The 20,799-nt window shown below is 39.2% G+C and overlaps 1 protein-coding gene across 6 annotated transcripts in view; it reads right to left on the reverse strand.

The window, feature by feature from the left end:
* Nucleotides 1-215: 215 nt before the first annotated feature.
* myo18ab (myosin XVIIIA b) overlaps nt 216-20,799 on the reverse strand; it is a 241,528-nt gene continuing 220,944 nt past the window's right edge. For 4 of the 6 annotated variants that reach the window (XM_049576734.1, XM_049576732.1, XM_049576733.1 and 1 more), the window contains 4 exons: nt 20,046-20,090; nt 8,893-9,015; nt 5,268-6,764; nt 2,899-3,038 (listed from right to left, as the gene is read on the reverse strand). In XM_049576734.1, coding sequence (XP_049432691.1) covers nt 5,276-6,764; nt 8,893-9,015; nt 20,046-20,090 — 1,657 coding nt within the window. In that variant the 3' untranslated portion in view covers nt 2,899-3,038; nt 5,268-5,275. Of the gene's footprint in view, nt 3,039-5,267; nt 6,765-8,892; nt 9,016-20,045; nt 20,091-20,799 lie in introns of all 6 variants that reach the window. The other 2 variants (XM_049576735.1, XM_049576736.1) reach the window with 2 other exon arrangements.

Consider the following 20,799-nt stretch of genomic DNA (forward strand, 5'->3'; position numbering starts at 1 on the left):
GTGCACGTGCTTAACTCAAGGTGTACCTACTCAGAGTTGATTGAACTAATTCAAATCAGCTGTTCTGGAGCAGGATACTCAGAGTTTCCCATCTCAGGGTAAGTCAACTCAGAGCTCAGAGTTAGTCTCAGAGTTTGTTGAACCTCCTACCTGGAATACCCCCCAGAAGACACTGAGCGGCAAAACACTTCAACTCAGAAAAATCCAACCTTCAATGCATTCTAAAACAATCACCATCATTTATTTACAATATATTAAACTGTAATGCAAAATTTATAACAAGTGGTCAATTTGTTCAATATTGAAAATAAACATGAACTATTTTCAAAGCTAGCATCGATCATACACATATTTATATATAAATACTGTGTGCAGTCAGCAATATTATGCCTGCTTTTTTTCTTTCTTTTTTTTCCCATCAGGGTCAATAAGGTCAAAAAAACACGTTTCCACACTTGTGTTGACTGCATAGAGAATAAAAATGAAGACACGACTCTACAAAAAGCATGTATAGTAGAATAACACCCATCTTCGAGCTCTTCTGGACTTTAAATGGCTTTCACTACTTAGTAAATAGCAGACAGATGTGAGACCAAAGCATGTGACATAACATTTAAGCAATCATTAAAATGCAAGCTCCTATTTTTTTGTTGTTTCGAGGCATTGTTGGGTTAAAAAAAGTGAAAACCTGACCAATAAACAGGCCTCATAGACACTGGAGATGATTTCACAGTATTGGTTACACAGGCTGTAGTGTGTCCAGTTCATTAAATTACAGTTAAAGTACACAATGAGGCTTTAAAGAAGGCTAGTGGTATTCTGCATTTTTCTTATTATCATCAAAACCAATGAAAAGACATGAATTCAAGAAGAGATCACTGTGATCAGCTCATCTGCCACAAGGATTCAACTTTGGTGAATTCTGACACTTAATGACCAATGGCAAATCCTCCTGACAGTGGTGACCTTTGAAGGGAGTGCAGACTAATGACTGATACTGTAGGTCTGTCCCTTTTGATTCCAAATGTGTGAGACATGGGGAAAAATCTAATATTTAATCTGTATTGATCAGTTAGAATGATAGCTTCTCAGTGTATAAGAGCAACCAGACGTGCCTTGCACGGTCACCTTGACCAATTGCACGTCCTGTTACCCAATCTGTAAGTTGGGCAACAGGACACGTAGGGACGCATGATATTGGATTTTTTGCCGACATCCAATATGCCAATATATGATATCTCATTTGGCCAATAACCGATACGGATATCATTATATTCACATTTTTCCCCACCTAATTTTAGTGATCATAAGGTCTCTTATGTGGTGGAATTATCATATTATGCATACATACTCTTATCATGATGGCCCACCAGCAGATGGAGACATGAAATAGAATGCATGTAATATTCATTTACTGTGCAAAATAAGATAACATGTTGGCCACTTCTAATAGTTCATTTCAAAGCCGATATTGGCTGATACCGATGATGTACCAATATTTTTGTGCATCCCTTAGGACATGTATAAGTTCAGTATCACTGGCTAAGGGCTAAGAGTTGTGATGACACCTAAGTCAGCTCCAAATGCTCAAGAAGACAGAGAGATGTGGTTGAAAGCTCAAGAAAACTTGCTGAATGGACCCTTGAGCTTAGAATATTTTGTTATACATACTATTCCCAAAGGTCAAGAAAACTCCCTCCATGGTCCTTCCATGTGATTAGTTGAAAATAAGAAAAATACAGATTAACACAATTTTTATCCTTGAACATGCTGGTTGAGGATACCATACAAATGACTGGTGCCCAAAGTCAAGTACATTCCCTCTGGAAAAGGAAAGCACATCAAATGTGAAACAAAACACAAACCACATGTTAACAATTAGCACAAAGACAAAGCCAAACTCTCTTCATCACTAAAGAATTCCGGCAAGTACTCAATCAAATCAAGTTGAATTATAAGTAATACAAGGCATTTTGCAGAGGTAAACTCAAACCTTATGGAAATTAATTTGCTTGACAGTGGCTCTCTGCGAAATAAATCTTTCAAACATCAAAAACAAACAATACAAATGGAGAAAAATGCTTTGCGGCTATGGTGGAGCAGTTAGTGATGCAATCATCATCTCCTGTAAGGAAGAGATCATTTGCCAGCAAGAGGCAGAAAAACTTTTCGGGCAACAAAAAGGGAGCAGATGAGGATGAAAGCGTCCTCAGAGTACGGCGCAGCAGTTCATGAAATGCCACAGCTGCAGAGAAGCCAGCTGCAGAGGAGCCTACTTAAATCAAATGGCACTAGTCCCGAAATGGAAAGAAGAGCGAGAAGGGGGAGAGAAAAATAAGGCTGGGACTTATCCCAGGACTCAGCATCAACTGGCAACAAGTAAAACAGTGCGCACACAAACAAAGGCTTTTTGGCAATACATTGTACTATGGCAATACATATTATTGTGGTGTACTATATGTAGAGAAGAGAGGAAGAGTAAGAGAGACAAAGAGAGGGACAGAAAGAATCTGTTATCATTGCAACCTCAAATTCTTTGGCTCGGTTACAACCATACAGGGAGGCTGCTCAAGCCAAGCAACTGCTGCTTGCATGCAACCACTATAGTGGAGTTGTTCATAACAAGCTGCTGTGTATGAACTGAGGTTAGACTGATGAGTCAAAAAGACTGTGTAGTTTGTCAAACCATGACCAGATCCGGTGAGGATCTGCCATAGGAAGCTCTGACTGAGTGTTGGGACCATATTTTCCTGCAGGGATGTGAGTGGTTGTGACCAAGTAACCACAGTTGTGGTCAACTTTGCATGCAAGACATACTGTCACAGTGTTATGAGGGTGCATTTCAGAGAGTGGATGCTGACAGCGAGGACTATGATGTGGTCTCATAGGACCTGTCCTCGCCATTGTCATCTTTCATGTGGCTGCTATATCTGTATCGAGAGTAGTAAGAGCCTTGGGTTGCACCGCCTTCTTCTTTTTCTTCTTCCTCCTCCTCTTCATCAGATCTATCGAAGTAGTAGTGTCTTCGGCCAGTGGGGCTGGAGCAGGAAAGAACAAATAGAAGCTGATGTTATTATGGAAAAAGTCAGCAGAAAACAATATGTTGTTTGGGAGAGCTCAATGCACTGCAATGTAAATAAAGCTCAAGCAAATGTAGAAATTGTCATCATCACTCAATGATGACGATTTCTATAATTGACATCACATACCTTGCCTTTGGAAAAAAACGTGGCTAAAAGGGGTTTCATAAAATATTCAAAATACAAACTTACTTGTTGGTAGGCAACCCAACAAGATGGAGGAATAAAGGATGGAAGGCAGATGTAACAAAAGAAACACTTAAGTTTGACCGAAAACCCCCGAAGGATATTATGAGACGACCATTCAAGACAGTAAAACACTGTGGTCCAGTATCAGGGCTAACACAGCAATATACTGCAAATATATAAAACACACCCAAATACAGAAATGCTGCAAGTTGTACACAACAATGGAACTACATATCTATTTTTAGTGACATATTATCCCCATTTCCACAAAACATGGAACTGATTCTGTTACAGTTTGCTACCATAGTTTGCTATGATTTTTATGTCAGAACATCAACGAACACCACTGACCACTCGGTGAGTTTCATGGCTTTGAAAATGAATGTCTAGGGTGGTTTTAGGACAGATACACACATATTTCATCATAAACAACCCGGAAAAGGAAAAAAAGGAAAAGGAAAAGGAAAATACCGGACTTCCTTTTCAGAACCCAAAAAGGTGGTTCTCAACTGGAACCAAAAAATAACAAGTTTTTTTTTACCTGAAGTGTGAACCTTAATGACATCAGTGGGCGTGTCATATTCTATAGGTTGGAAAGAGAGAATGGAGAAGGCAAATATGGAGAAGTGACACAGTAGTAATTGGTCAATTCTTGTTTTTAGGTAAAAACAAATACTTGTAATAACAGAGCAAAAGTTTGCTGGTAATCAAATGAATCTGCAATTTTACAGCTACTGTTAACTTCTGTTGTGCATTGCACAATGCCTTCTGTTGATTACACATACTTGATTACAACTGTTCTGCAAAAAAACTGGCGGAAATGTGCACTGGTTCACTAGATAGCACCAAGGTTCCAAGAATCTCATATGGAACAATTTCAAGAACCAGAGCTAATTTGGTGGAAATGGGGTGTAAGTTATTTCGGTTGTGTTGTAAATCCCTTTGATTGTGTACTTATTGAGTAATTCTGTATTTGCTGATGTTTGTCTAACTGTAAATGTTTTTTCAATTTGCTTGTGTTTGCTATATTTTCATTTTTCGAAATTTGACAGATATGCTGTCAAAGTGGTAATGACGTTTATTGTTCTTGTGTTACAGTAGGTTGAGCTCTTATAACCAACATAAAGTAGCTGTACATTCAGCCATGTGGTGGGGTTAGCCTGTGCTTTAGCAACTCAAAAACTCATGCGATTTGGAACTACGTTAGCATGCAAAACGGTTTCCATTCAAATACCAAATACAGAGCATTGTGACAGATGTGATTCTGTCCTCTCAAACTGTTACAGTTGTCAAGTCAGCTATACTGAATAAGAAACACACTGAAAATGAAACAAATTACTAATATCTAAGCATGATTCATGTCTTGTTTACGCCATCTCTAATAACCATAATGATAAATATTACAAACATGGGGTTAATTACTGTCAACTGTGAATCCCAAATAAATTTGTTCGTTGGTGCAAATCAATACTTGGGGTCTATTCATACCTTCACTTACGGGGCTGGAAGGAGAAATGTATTATGGCCTCTCTTATTTGACTCCTGTTATTTTTACCTTTCCGGGGCTATAAATCAAAGTGACATCTCAGCGGTGATTAAAGGCTGAGTTAATATTCACACTGAGTGCAGCATCTCACCAACTACACTTCCTGATGTGAAACAAAAAAAATCACAACCACCAGCTCCCAAAGAGCCTTCTATGAGAGTTTTACCAAACTAGTGAAAGGACAGCCACAGAGGTTTCTGGTCACTACTGTTTGGTTTGTAACTGGGAAGGTGTACTAGTAAACATCAAAAATTGTTAGCATGCCCAAGACACAAAATCAAAAATGCAACCCAAAAATTAGACCTCTAAACTGCAAGCGTATAATCCCAGTTAGACTGAATAGGGAATATTCAATGCACTGATTGATAACAGTGAAAAGGTCTTTGATTAGTTAGGTCAAATCATGCTTCAAAACACTCTTCAAGGTAAGTCCATTTCAGGCAACCACCTACTGCCTGCCTTAGTCACTGTCCGGCCGGTACAGGTACTTCATCATCAGGCTGTCCACCTTCTTCTTCCTCTTCTTATCTTCCTTTTTGTTAAGGGGCTGGCTCTCACTCTGGGGCCTAGCTTCTCCTTCCTCTTCTGGGCTGGACACCTTTCGACCTGGGGCCTTCTTCACACTGCTGGAGCTTCGGTAGGAAATGGTTGAAGCACCAGAGCTTGACTCTGACCCAGAGTCCGACTCAGAATCTGAAGAAGATGAGGAAGAAGATGAAGATTCGTCCCTCTTCTTAGACTTTTTCTTGGACTTCTTGGATCTCCTCTTGGAGCTACTCGTGTGATGATGGTTGTCTCCTGAGCTGTCTGACTCTGAACTATGGCTTCTCTTCTTTTTCTTGCCCTTGCCTTTGCTGCGATGGCGACTGCTGCTGCTGCCGCTGCGGGATGGTCTCATGCAGTCCATGGCGGATGCAGAGCGTCTAAGACTGCTGGCAGGGCGAGTACCATTGCCATTACTTTTGCTGTCATCTTTATTGTTTTTGGATGTTTCTTCTTCACCCTCTGAGTCTTCCAGGCTCCTGCGCTTGAATTTGATAGGCTTGAAACTCAGCACCTCATTGATGGCTTTCTCCAGATCAGGGTCGAGGTAGTTGCGATGACTGACTGGTTTGATATCCAAGTTATCAAATGGGTCATTATCAGTAGTTGATGATCTTGCTTGTGGTGGTGGCATGGAGACACTGCGGCCTGTGGACGAGTGAGGACTGTAAGCCGACCTCTCGGTGAAGGCCACACTTCGACTATCATCAATATCAACGTCAAACTCGCTCAAGCGGCAGCTGCGTGCCAGCGACATATGGGAATCAGCTCGGCTAAGAACTCCAGGACTGCGACCCCCAGATCGTCTGCTAAAGCAAGGGCTACTGGGACTGCTGCCATACAATGGCCGCCCAGCTCTGTCCTCATCTAAGCGTGAGGTGCTTCGGCGGCGTCCAAGTGGGCTTGACACACCTAAGCTGATGGTGGACTTGGCATCATTCTCTGGGCTTAACCTGAGACGTGTGGAGGCCCGACTTGGTGCAGCATATGAAATGACTGATTCTTTGTCAAAGTCACCCCAGCGGCTGTCCATGCCTTTCCTGGCTCGACTGTTGGCCTCTGAATAGGCCTGGGAGATGACTGATTCTCTGCCATTCACGTCATCCCCTGCCTGGGACTTCCTCCTAGAGCTGACTGAGTAGGTGTCATCCTGGAGATCTGAGTTTTTGGGTTTGGCCTTATGGAAGGATGTGTTTTCTGATTCTGCATTCTCTTTGAGGGCACTGAAGAGGGCATCTCCTTTCCCACCGATGGAATCAAGGTTGGAGCGTTTTCTGTAGCTGAGCGAGCTCAGCACTGATATTGGCCTGCCAGGCTCTACCCCTTTGCCCTCTTTGTTAACCTCTTTCGATTCCTTACCCTCTTTCCACTCTTTCCCTTCCTTTGCATCTACATTTGTGGCAAATCTAGAAAAAAGCAACAGTGGAAAGGATGAAGGAATGAAGACAGTGGGAGAGAAAATGACAGAGAAGAGATATTGGGTCAAGTGGAGGTGAGTGAAGGAAGAGAATAAGAAACAAATGAAACTTAATAAATAAAAAAGACATGTCATGAAAAATGTAAGAGCTGAAATTTAACAAAAGCAGAGATTAAGGAAAGTGCAACTGGGGACAACTGAAGGCCACAGTAATGATAAGAATGGGAAAAATCATAACTTCATTCCCCTACAACCCACTTTAAGGCAAATTAAATGTTCTGGTTAATGTGGCAATATGCCAGCAAAACATTCATATAGCCATTTAGCAGATACAATATGCAATACATCTGGTAAAAACTTGAATTGTCACCATTTAAACTTAATGTTTGAGATAATTTTGAGTTTGACTATTGTTTCTTAAAGTTGTTGAAACCTTAATGTAAATACATTTGATGAAGGATTCCAATTTGGCATGTGGATTTGTTACTTGATTCAGACTCCTAAAATGTTATTGAGCCCAAAAAATTGCACCTGACACAACAGAAGAGAAAGCTTTGTACTGCTAAAAAAGCTACAACTTAAGAAAAAGACAAATAGGCTTCACTAAAGAAAAATAAGGATTGAAAAAACCTATAGTGAAGAAGAAGTATGTGCATCTTTGTTTCTATTGGGTGCGCCTGACTGATAGGGGTAAGGGTTATGGAAACACAAGTAGTGCTAGCAAAATGTTTCGGGGTTCATACAGCTCAAGGCAAGGTTGATTTAAGACTTTAATAGACTTTTTTATTGTCACTTGCAATGAAATTTAAGACAAACTTTACACTAAAAAATTAAATGAAAAACAAACATGGCATCAACTACTTAGGGACAATGTTGCCTAAATGTTTATTGTAACATCAAACTGTTTTTTCTGTCTCAAAGCGGAGACATGTGTAGAACAGAACGGGAAAAATACCTGGCGTTTGAGATTTCACAGCAATTTTGTGTTTCTTTTCTTTTGTGTTTCTGCACGTGGGATTCACGTGTCTTGATTCCAATTGTGCCAAGTTTGAAAAACTTTTAACATAAAATACACAGAGCCTCGTACACATCACCTTGTGTCAATTTTAGCCATGCTGTGAAACCTTGGTTAAATGGCCATTTTTTGTCTGAGCATTTTTTAAGACTTCTGATTGACTTAAGACAGTTTAAAATTAATTAAGGCCTTATTTTTAAATAAATGAATTCAGTGCCTTTAAGACTTTTTAAATACCCGCAGGAACCCTGAACTTTGCATTCTGATGGTAAATTACCCAGTGACTCTAAAATTCATATATATAGTGTTGTATAGTATAGTATAGTGTTGAATCAAGGTACCTTAAATTTAATATCAATGAATCCTTGTGAACACTGTAAACTCATAAATAAGATAATGTGGGTAAATATTACCATATCAAGTGTTAACAACATGTTAAACTTCATAGACCTTTTTTTATTCCCATTTGCTGAACACTTCTTTTGATGGCAAACTTAGAGAACTGGGCAAGAACTCAAATGTACTCGTAGTCATGGTCCTGTGCTAATGGCAATTAAAGTCACTTGAACTTGAAAACTACTGCTACAAGGCAGTGTTGGCCAACTCAGTGAATCAGTCAGTGTTTGTCTGTGTGGACATGCTGCTAAGAAAGATTTGAAAACTACAAAAGTTTGTAAAGTTGGGAGTGGCTCAGCTGAGGGAGGGAAGTTAAATCTTCTGTTAAGGAGACAAATCTGGGGCAATCGAAGCTGTCAGCTGGCAGACACATTCATTAATCTCAGCGAGCGGCTCAGGTAGACTATGCCAGCTGGCCACTGGGCATGTCGATAAATCTACTACAGAGGTGGTTTGTTTTTAGGGAAAAAAAGTCCCCTCTTCACCAAGCAGATGACAATAAAGACAAAGCAGCTTGAAAACACATTTAAGTAATAGCCGCCCCCTTATTTTAGCCAAGTACTCCACTCTGATTGCTTTATTTCCTCTGGGTCAAATCATGTAAACCATTTCACCCAGACAGAGTCCAAACGCAGTCAAATGTAGAGGTAGACTGCTTACTAACTGCAGCTGTAGTGATAGTAACAGCAGCTGCCTTTGTACTGACCTGGAACTCTTGAGGCTGCCGTCATCTGAGAGGTTCTTGGTGGAACCTTTGCTTTTAGACAACCAGGACTTCACCCCATCCACACGATCCTCCACCTCAGAGTCTGTGTCTGAACCCCCCGGACTGGTGAGGAGTCAGACACAGGAAAACAAGTCAGAGGAAGCAAAGGATAGACAAGATGGCAAAGGTTATGATCAGAAAATAAGAGAGGAAAAGCTCAGATATCACCATTCAGAGAGCAGAGAATAAGGTAAAAGAAAGGTTAGTGTGAAAGGAGAGTCAACAGTGGTAGAAATGTTACTGTGATTCTCTGTAGCTGCGGAGCCAGAGAATAAAGAACAGGCTGTAAGTGTTAGTGTGAAAGCACAGAAAAATTGTGACATTTATTCTGGACAAAAGACAGCACATGCTCAAAGAGCCCAAATAAGCACACAAACATGCCCACGGAAGTCGTATAGATGTTAACACCACACGGCAACTTCTTGCTGTTTTCACTGTTAGATGAATGTTATCATGGTCCTGTGGTTAGCTGGCGCTCAGGCAAACATTCTACCTTCACTCTTCCAAAGCTACTCCATGACAAAAACAAAACCCAACGATAGAGCATGAATTATAAAAACTGTCTGTTATTTTTACAAACTGGTTTTTATTGTCATAAGTTTAGCCATCGCTCCCCTTTGGTATGGTAAGATTATACGCACAAAAATAAACTTTTTTGGTAGAAACACAGCTTTTGTTATCTAAATTACATATTAGAAAATAAAGGTTTAGGTAATGACTTATTTTTAAAATTAGTGGTTGGATGATTTTTTTAACTGACAATGTATTTAACAACTGCCTGGTTTTGTGATCACCATAGAAATATAATTAATAGACAAGACAATGGGCCTCATTCACGAACTTCCGTACAACAGCATGCTGTGTGACATCTCTGTTATTGTTCTTTTGTGCATGCTGATCAGTTCAGGTCTGTGACCAGTTCACACTATAATCTGATATTGGCCACATTTATAAAACAATGTGAACAGCTAAACAAAAAAATCTGATCAGAGCAATAAAACCTCACTGAGCATTAAGGCTTGTTGTGTGACGATAGCCATAGTGACAAATCAAAAACACAAAAAAATCTCAAAGCCATGGCCAGAGTTACCATTTCCTTGCCTTACACTGATGTTTTCTCGGCAAAAAAGAAAAACAAAAAAACCCCCAAAAAAACAAAAAAACAAAACAAAACAAAAAAAACAGTTCACTTCAGCATCAGTGTGACCTTGATCTTACAACAACAAAATCTAATCAGTTCATCACTGAGTCCAGGTGGACATTTGTGCCAAATTTGAAAAAAACAAAACAAAATAAAACAAAACAAAAAATCCTCAAAGTGATTATGAGTTATCCTGCACACAAGAATGAGACAGACGAGGTCATAGTGACCTTGATCATTGACCTTTGACCACCAAAAACTAATCAGTTCATTGCAAAGTCCAAGTGGACATGTGTGCCACACTTGATCACAAGCACGGAGGCATGTTTAAAAAAAAAAAAAAAAAAAGAAAGAGTAGTATCCTCTTACTCATAGTTATTTAGAATTTTCTTCATGGCTGTTTGTGAGACATACTAAGCTCTGTTTTTGTGTTGTTTTTTTCATGGGCTCCCTCAAGCTTACCTTCTACTCTGAGTACGTTTTGGTTCACAAGTCATTATTAATTAAGGCCTTAAACTGTGTTAAAGTTGTGTGCCTACATTTTCACCATTTGCATTCAGAAATTGGTTCAATAACATGTGGTTTCATTACAGGATTTAATGTAATGGTGCAATGTCTGTTTGTCTGAGAATACTACTCCAGTGGTGTTGTAATGGTGGTTTGTTTGGTAAAATGCATTGGCATGAGCTAACAAAATGGTAAACTGAGGCCCCTGTATTGAGATTTTTTTTTGGTTATTGGGGTAGCACTATCTCTTAGTTCATACATGGTTGTAACTTTAGCAGAGCAACCAATTCCCTCAGATAGATTGTACAACTGTTTTAATGTGTCTAGTATATGGCCTTGTGGCAGCTGTATAGATCTGTCTGTGTTTAAGGGCAGCAGTACTTGAATAAAAGAGAAATACATGTTGTCTCACTTACTGCTGGTTTATTTCATACTCAGTCTAAGCTGCCTTCATCAAAATATATGTGCATACACCTCATAAAGATAAGACCAAAGCCACCTATACCAGATTAAAGTGTTGTAAAAGTAAGCGAGCAAATGTTCACTTCTATGTGTTTTTAGATCTATAAATATTGCCATAACCAATGGAGGATGGCAGAAACTAAGATAACAACACCCCTGTCGGAGAAAAAAACAGAATTTTCTTTGAGTGGCAGAAAAAGTCCAGCTTTAACTTTCATCTGGTAATTATTTTCATCACCAGTCCTGTGCACACATGCAGGCATATGCATACACTCATAATTTCAGTTCTTGACAGAATGATTTGGTACACAGCTGGGCACTGTGCTATTTTTCCTCTCAATTATCATTACACATTCAGAAACCACTGCGAGCCATGGAGTAAAATAGAGGGCTTGTCATAAAATTTGACACGGATGAAAAGAGTGCAACACTCATTAAGTGCCGTCAAAGCCCACTGCTTGTGTGGCGCTGTGAAATTAAGTTGTTACAGCTTAATAGTCCTACAGAGACATCAGAGGGGTGGCTCAATATCTCTGCATCTGTTTCAGAAAGCCTCCCATCCTGTCGAAGAAGAGAGAGAGAGAGAAAAAAAACATCCTTTTCTCCAGCACACAGATCTCAGAAGGGCCCAGCACCACCTATAATTAAAATCATTAGCAGTCAGAGACAAAAGCTCCCTGGATTTCAAAGGGGAGATTTCAAATAATGGCTTGCCCAGTGAGATCCAAATGCATAGCCTGCTAGCTTTTATGGAATACAATAACCCTGGACAGTAATGCTTGGACAGCATTCATGCCAAAGATGAGGGGGGAGGGATTGGGAGGAAGGACGGGGTCAGCAGACTCTTAAGCTGTAATTAGCTTTGCAAAACATGCCTCTACCATTAGACAATCTGGGGATTTGCTGCTGCCTACTGTTATGATGACAGAGCAGCAAAGTGTCTTTGTCTTTGGCACTGTGGACTTATAAGAAAAGACTGAATAAACATCACTCAGTGAGGGGAGAGGATGTTCTGACGTCAGGTAGCAGACGCGTTTCCTTATTTGACCCTTTACAGAGTTAAAGCTTCACAAGGATTCATGTGTTGGTCAAATTGTGGTTAGTCGACTATTTCCTGCAGCCCTCTTAAATTTATCTTTTAACTTTTGTCTTCTCCAGCAACAATAATTTAAAAATAACAGCTGCCTTGAGAAAATGGGAAAATAAGAATAAGTAAACTAAGTACAGTTAAGGGCTTTTTTACACCTTGTAATTGTAGAAACTGCTGAGCTACCTGAAACTCTCAGCAGCACTAGAAAATAACTGTGGTACAGAAACTCTTTCTCCTTTAAATGGTTATGCTTAATACATTATAGAAGAAACATTAATTGTTGCCTGGATTATGTTTTTTAGGACTGCCAACATTCTTCCGCTCCAGATGTTCTTATACCTTACAGAAGTCACAGGGAGGCGGTCAGGGTGGATGGTGGACATACAAAGCGCAGGACTTTGACACTAGGGATTGCATTCTGTGTTCTGCAGCTGGCCACCAACATCTTAAGACATTGATATTTGGTTTAATTTAGGTTGTGACGTCAGTTGACCAGCATCATTTGATGTAAAAACACTGATGGCAGATGACATTAATATTTGATGGTTTTAAATTGAGTTGAGGTCAGCTGCGGGGGTTGTTGTTTTCTCATTATCTTGTTTAAATCGATCTAAAATAAGAAACTATAACACCTAGAACATTCTTTTTTTGGCAGAAAGCCAAGACTGCTGTCTTTTGCGTTATCGCGTTGTCCACTTGCGATGACGTCATTATATTATGCTAAAAGCAGTCCAAAAGATGATGGAAATGTTCAATGGCACCAGAGGAGCAGAGAAGCAGGTCAATAGGAATGTCTGTTGTATTTTTTTTTATGACACAATGTCAGTATTTTTTATCATTTATTATGGTTTTATTGACTTACCTTTGTAGATAACCTAAGTTGTACAGATTTTAGGGATATGAAATACTGAAAAATACCAATGTAGGCACTGGGAAAAAATTGTACTGCAGATGAAACTATCAGAACAGCTTTGTACTCTGCTCATAAAAATAAACATATCTCACAAACTAAAAAAAAATGTACATAGTTCGAATAACTTAGGAAATAAGAAGTGCGTCAAAAAACATGTTTCTACATTGAGAAATCTTTTGGATCAGAATGTTCTGTATCTTTTTTTTATCTTTTAAATTCATGACATAATTTCAATACTTTTATCATAGTATGGGGTCATTGACTTACATATACTTTTAGCTTAGGTTGCAGAGATTTTAGGGGTATGAAGCATTTGAGAATACTCCAAGATTTGACATCACAACTAGGAAAAATACCAACATATGCATTGGCAGCATGTTTCTATGGAACAGTTCAGAGGGTTAAGTAACCAAAATCCAACATCTTCCAAACGTCTCATGCCAACGCCATCTTGACACTGAAAACGACATTTAGTCATAAGGTATGCAGAACAAAACCCAACATCTGCAAAACGTCATAATGTTAACTTCCACACTGTGAAATCATCAAATTAATTTTCATTCCAAACAAAATTTAACTTCTGTCCATAAAAGACATCATTTTGACATCCAGCTGGGTCAGGCTACAAAAACACTTAACCTCAAGACACTCATTAAGCTTTAGTTGCTACAGGCAGATATTGTAGTACAATAAATTGGATACGTGGACAGTAAATGTTTTGCAGCTTTGTTGAGTAGGAACATTTTGAACTTTTGCAGATAGGTGCACTAAAAACCGTTTTATATTGAGATCACTATTCTCCAAGACTTTCTTAGCTGTGTACTATTTCATGATACATTCAGAGCACACAGAGAGAAACCTCTCAGGTCTGTAGCCAAAACCACAATTGTGGGCAATATGTAATTGTGCGCTTCACACATGGTGTCAACCACAATTTATGTCCTTGACCACCATACCATTAGTTAAGCCCTGCTGAAAGCCTGGGGGAAGCAAACAAACACAGTGCTGAGCAGACATTAATTGTCTGTGACATTCTGCCGCCATTGGTTGTACATCTCTGTTACACACTATTACATTCATCATTAGCTTCTATGGATCCTCCTGCTCTGCTCGGCTTAGCTTTGCTCCTCTGTGTCCCTGGGTCTTATAGACACCACTGTTTGTGCCTCCGATATATGAAATTGTCAACCCAGTGAAGTCCCTGTGGCTTCGGAGCACAGACAGGCATATGCATCGTCTCCAAGACCATCAGGAGACATCAGCTTAGAAAACTGCTCTCATCCACAGTGTCACATGACAAGGTAACACAGTTAATATGTACTGCGAAATGTCCACTGCAGTGAGCAGTATTAAGAAGTCACAGAAGCCATCCCTTTGTGTAGCCAAATATCTGCAATCAAGTGATTTTCATTTTAAATTTTAAAACACTTAAAAGTTAGAAAAAAAGATATTTGGAGACACGTCAGTAATATTCTTCTATCCTCCAAGCCTCTGACTTGGCGAGCTGAGAACATGTTTGAATGACAACTAATTTAGCAGCGGCCCAAGACACTAAGTCAACAAATTAGGCCTACTAACTATCTACAGTTCACAAATTTAGAACAGGCAGCATTTTGTTGTAGTGCTATTGAAGAGAAAAAAAACACATTATTTAGCATAAACTGACCCATGTTGATAGTTAAAGGTACATTTGTAAGACATTTTTTGCACTGCAGAAGCTCCATTTCGATACAGGTGCTTTCCTGTATAACAGCCCTCGACTAAATCCCAAACAGGCAAAAACAAGATGCACTTTTAGAGGTTAGGGTGAATGTGAAACTTTTCTCTTCGTTACGTGTATTCAGTTTTCTAATGTTTGAATTCATGTTCTATGTTTTGCATCTATCCTGGGACCATGTTGGAAATAAGTGTTCTAACATTCTAACTTAATATGTTGTCCTTTGTATTGGTGAGTTTTGTGGAACCATTAATTCAATCAAATAAAGCTGACATTAGTTCATTAGCTACACCGCCTGCAAACTGACCTGCAGTTTTGCCTTAGTGGATGCTGGTAGCTCATTCAACAAGCTATTGTGCAAAATGTTATGGCTCCAAAAACATATCAGAAACTGATAACATCAATAAATATATTTCCATTAGTAAAATAATTAAAATGGTGTGTAAAAACACTTAATACTTTGATACTTATTAATATCCAATCAGCCTTTTCAGCAATCTTTGTTCATAAAATTACACCAGCCAGTACACATAATGTTGTTAAAAATTTGCCTCATGCAAAAAGCATTATGCAAACAAATGTTCTCATTTTTGTTTGTATACACAATTTGTTATTTTGTTGGTACCCTCTGTTTTCTTAGAATCACCAGTGTCTTCTTATTTTGCTCATTTTTGGTAAGAGAAAATTTTACATATGGTTAAGAGAACTCTTTACAAGAAAGGAAAAGAAAAAAAAAACGTTTTCAGAGTCCACAAATTTTCCAATGTGAGGAAACGAAATACTGCATGAAAAAAATGCATTAATATCATGTAATCTAATCTAGATAATTTTTTTAAAGTAATTATAATGCTTGGATGATTAAATTCATGGCTAATGAAATACTACTATAGGTTGTCCATCGATTCCAATCACTGTAATCTCAGTAACTGTGTGTCCCTCTGCTGACCAGTGCTGGAATGTAACTAAGCACATTTACTCAAGTACTGTACTAAAGTACATGTTTGAGGTACTTTTACTTTACTTGAGTATTGTAATCTCATCTCCCACTTTCTTGCACTACAATTATTTGATAACTTTACATCATTTGTCATGCAAAAAACATGTCTTAGTTCCAGCTTCTCAACTATGAAGACGTACTGTTTTTCCTTTTAATTAATTATTTCTATATAATATTATTTTTCTTTAACTTTTCTGCAATTATTATTTTTACATTTAATATTTAAACACATTTATTCACACTTATGTACTTTTACTTTTTTCTAATTTTTAATGCAGAGCTTTTTACTTTTAACAAAGTATTTCTACAGTGTGGTATTTGTACTTTTATTTAAGTAAAGGATTTGAACACTTCCTCCACCACTGCTGATGACACACATTTACACCATCACAAATGTTATGTCATTGCTGGCCTTTTGATTTTCCTGTAACACCAGTAGAGACACTGGAATATCACATTTACTTTGTTTAAGTTTATTTTACACTACCTCATTTTCACCACTGCCGAAGTTCTCCTTAAAGCCTTCTTTGGTGGCATCTCTCCAATTCTTGGTCATGTGTCAGAGTCTTTGCACATGACACAACACCTGACCCTATGTAGTGTTTAGGGGGCGTTACCTATGCTAATAGGTTACTTATGATCAAGTAGAATTCATCATTCAGCACAACTGGGCAGGGACAGATTTGGATGGTTAAGAATGTTTGGTGCATCTGGAGTTGACTTCTCTTATATTTTCTCTTACCAGAAAATTAAGACAAACATTTATAAGAGAAATTAAGAGAATGTATCCCTATGAGACCCAGTGTTAGCTAGCTAAAGCAGATAAGAGGTTCACAAACTTCTATTTCCTCACCACTATCTTCTATAGAAGATCTCTCTTCTATGCTCTTCTTAAGAGCACAGTTACGACCGTCTTAGCTAAGAAAGGTTGCCAAGATAAGAGTATTTCCCAGATGAATTCTTAATGCCCTCCTTAGGATCGCTCTTAAGATCGCTCTTTAAGAAGCTCTTAACAGGAGCTGGCCACTACCGCGGTGCTGAAACTAAATCTATCGATGTCAGGCAAATCGATCACCCACCACTTAATCAGCGCATAAGTCACACAGCGCTGCTACCTAACGCACTAATTCCCTGCTGCTCGTGTGTATGTGTGTTCTAATAATTCTAATGAAAAACTAAGACAATAAATATTTGTCAATGACCTATTTTCTTGACGAAAAAAAAAGACTACAACTAAATAAGGAGTAGTCTTGGTAAGAGAACCATGAGGAGATGTATTATATTTAAACAAAAATATGAAAGACGGACGAAAGGACAAATGAACTTGAGGACCTGCATTGTATCCTGACCATATTGTATCCTACTTGCATTCATCAACATTGTGTCTCTGCTAATGATCATCTTAACGTGACCAGTTCACGGAAGGACAAAACTTACAGATTTATGGACTATATTAATCTACACTGAGAATCAGACAAAACGCCAGGTATAAACTATGAAAACATACAGGCAGCACGCTGAGAGTTGTAAAAGAGTTAATGTGACATGTATGTGCGGATGTGTGGAGACACTAAGTTGATGAGGCATTGTATCTCAGCACGGGGCAGCCGGTACTTCATTTGGACAGCCCGGTCTGACAGCACATTGAGTGAGCTGAAGTGCTGACGCACAAATGCATTTACATATATGGTTTGGCTTCGCGCAAGGCGACGCTGTTGGTTAGCAGCGAGAATATGCTGTAAAGCAGCCATGGTATCTCACACATGTGTGATGTGGCAACGCCTTTATATAGAGTAGCAGGTGAAGTGTCCCTTGATGAGGTTCCAGCTGAGCTCAATTACACCTGTCAGTTGCCTGATATCTGTGAAATGTCGCAGGTTTGGAGGGTGGATGTGTTTCTGTTGTGCCCTGATGCAATTTTGGATGCGGTAAACTATCTCATATGTGCATGTAGATGTGGGATATGTGTGGACAAATTATGATAAATGATAGTCATGATGATTCATTTTATTTGTGTACCTGATGTGCACAGCACATACAGGAACACACTCGTTATTCCTCATACTTATTTTTCGTCTTATTATTATTTTTCTTCCGCCTGATTTCGGTGCGTAACTTGTGCCACAGCTTTGAGCACACAGGGTCTTCATAAAACATATAGATTCAAGATTCAATATGCACAGTAAGGACACGCGTTTCCCTGGAGAATGAAAATCGTTCTTTTCTGTCACCAATTAATGCCAAACAATATAAATCTGAAGTATAAAACAGATCAAAATATATACGGTGCGCACTGTTTTAACATCTCCTTGCTTAGCGTAATATTAATCTGCTTGCCGCGGCTGGATCTGTGAGCGTTTGGTTGCTACAGAGGACTGTTAAGAGTGGGTCAGCTCGATCTTACAACTCCTTCTTAGTGAAAGATCTTCTTAAGCTAAGTGCGAATCTGGGAAATGCGTTTTTCTTTCACGGGAGGTTTAAGAGCATTCTTAAGAAGCTCTTAGCGCTAAGATCTTCTTAACTGGATCTGGAAAACGCGGCCAATATAAGTAAATAAGCAAGTTAAGTTGATAAAAAAGCTCCGTACCCAGTGTGAGCACTGTGTGCTCCACAGAATGTGCCCATGTTTATATAAAACCAAGAAGCTAATGCTGGTTGGCTCAAAGTCTGTGTTTTGTATCATGAAGTGATTTAGTGTTCTTTCATGCTCTTTGCTATGGATTTGAGAAGCAACAGAATTCTGACTGAAATATGCACAGACAAGGGTGCTGTGATGAAACAAATAAATCTAAAGTATGAATGTCTTCCTCCCGGGCACTCGAGAACACTGGATCATTTACAGAGCATGTCTTTATGTTGTCACAAAACAACAGATAAACCCCAGTATAACTTCTGTGATACTTAACTCAAGCATTAGATATCTGCTTTTCTGGATTTGATGTAATTTAGAGCAGCTTAATACAAATTGAATTATACTGTATTATTATTAATATATTAAAATGCTTAGCTGAATTATTTGTATTTCATGAAAATAGAAATGCATGCTGTGTCTCATCCAAACACCAGAAAAGATAAGCTTTTTTTTTTATTCAAACGTGGCAGTGCCAACAAATCAAAACACTTTGGTCTTTTTGACGAAAAGCCTGCACTTTCCAGCTTTGATTACTAATCCTTTACACCATCACAAGAGCAAACGCTGACAGGGGACTTGAATGGCTGAGAGCCAGAGGTTAACGTTGCATGTGTGTTACTCGCCTGGTGAGCAAGACAGCTTTTTGTAAGACATTGGAGGGTTCTGCATTATTAAGCAAGTACGAGTCAAAGATTGATGAGGAACACACCCTATTTTGTAATCTTGTCAGGAGGGCAGTCACCACCGAGCCACAGTCACATACAGCCCTAGAGCAGGTCAATGAAATATTAAGATGGCCCAGGGAGCGAGAGGCTGACTGGTCGCTGACTGCTGTTCAAACACAACAGCAGTGTCTGACATGATGCCCTCAGACCAAGGCAGGGCAGTAAACACAGCTGGATATACCCCCGGCTGCATAAAGGAGAACTGTAAGGAGGATCTCAGCCTCGAGGGGGGACGGCCAGAGAGATCATGACACTGGTGCCTTTCAACCTTAAAGCTCTGCAAAGCAGTTAAATATACAGGGTATCTGAGGAGGGAGAATTGATTCATGCTGCTGCTCAAGTAACATATTGTAAGTGGTATTCATGCATCTCAGCCTGTGGGGGCATGCAATGAAGAATGGAGTAAACTGGGGTTATGAGGGAATCTCTGAGCACTGTTGATGATGCATTATCCCTGAGCCTTCACACATCAAAGGGAAATCCCCCCCTTGGATTTACTGTATCTCTGCATCTTCCATGACCTGTTTCTTCCTGTTTGACTTGTTGACATGTGTGGAGCTGGAACTGAGCCATGGCTCTTTGATTCTGAGGGCCTGACATCAAAAACTGATGTCTTAAAATAGATGAAAATTACCACAGAAATCAGAGTGTATCACCACACAACAAAAAAATACCAGGTGCATTCCAAATATCTTTTCTATTTTTTCTGTCAGGGAGGATTTTTCCTTCAAATATCAGCGCTTTTCTACAGTGTGACAGCCAAAAGTGATGGGCTAACTGGACCGAAACTAAACCCGGAGAAAAACTTGGGTTTTCTCTCTCCACTATCAACTTCTCGACTTAATGTTCAAAGACTGTAGAATACTGCATCATTTCCAGTGGTGCAAAAAAAAAAAAAAAGTTCCTCACGCTCTGTTCTGTCTTTTCTGATACTTTGTCACCATGTCTTGCAAACTGGTCGTGATGATGATGGGTGGATGAACAAAGAAAAGAACACACAGAAAAACAAAAGACAATAGAAAAGAAAACAGGGAATAAGAACAAGTCAAAAATAATATATAAAACATGAATGATGCTTAAAAATATCTCAGCAGATATGGGTGTCATGGCAGGTGCTGTGATGACCTATTTTTTCCCCCCTTTGGCAAACTAACTGTATGGTATGCATCATGTTTTTTTAGAGGCATTGACTCAGTATGCCACCTCATCCTGATCTTTTGTCTTTCATACAGAGTGGAGAAAAAGTCTTAGAGTGTATTCTACTGACTCACAGAGCTGTATGCTGCTGCTGTAGGGAGAAGAACTCTCACTGTTTGTGTGGGACTGCTGAAAAATTAGTAAGGTTCAGCAGGCATCTCAGAGAGTGTACACATTTTCTTACAAGGAGCCCAGAGAGAGGATGGGACTTCATACTGGGTGTGAATAATACAGTCTAAGTGTAAAAAGAACAACATCATTTTAATGGACCTAACTCACTTCCTCACTGCCTCACCCCCTCTCCTTGTGAGAGGATGGCTGCTGTGTTTATAAGATAAGTGTTGATCCTGAGGAGGAAGGCCCAGTAAGTGTAATAAATGACCAGAACATTCAGTATCTGGAGGGCTTTGGTTGGATTGTTGAAATTGTCATTGGCCACAGGGATGTATAATACATTATGACTGAA

The sequence above is a fragment of the Epinephelus fuscoguttatus genome, linkage group LG5 (genome assembly GCF_011397635.1).
Source record: "Epinephelus fuscoguttatus linkage group LG5, E.fuscoguttatus.final_Chr_v1".
NCBI classification, from domain to species: Eukaryota; Metazoa; Chordata; class Actinopteri; order Perciformes; family Serranidae; genus Epinephelus; species Epinephelus fuscoguttatus.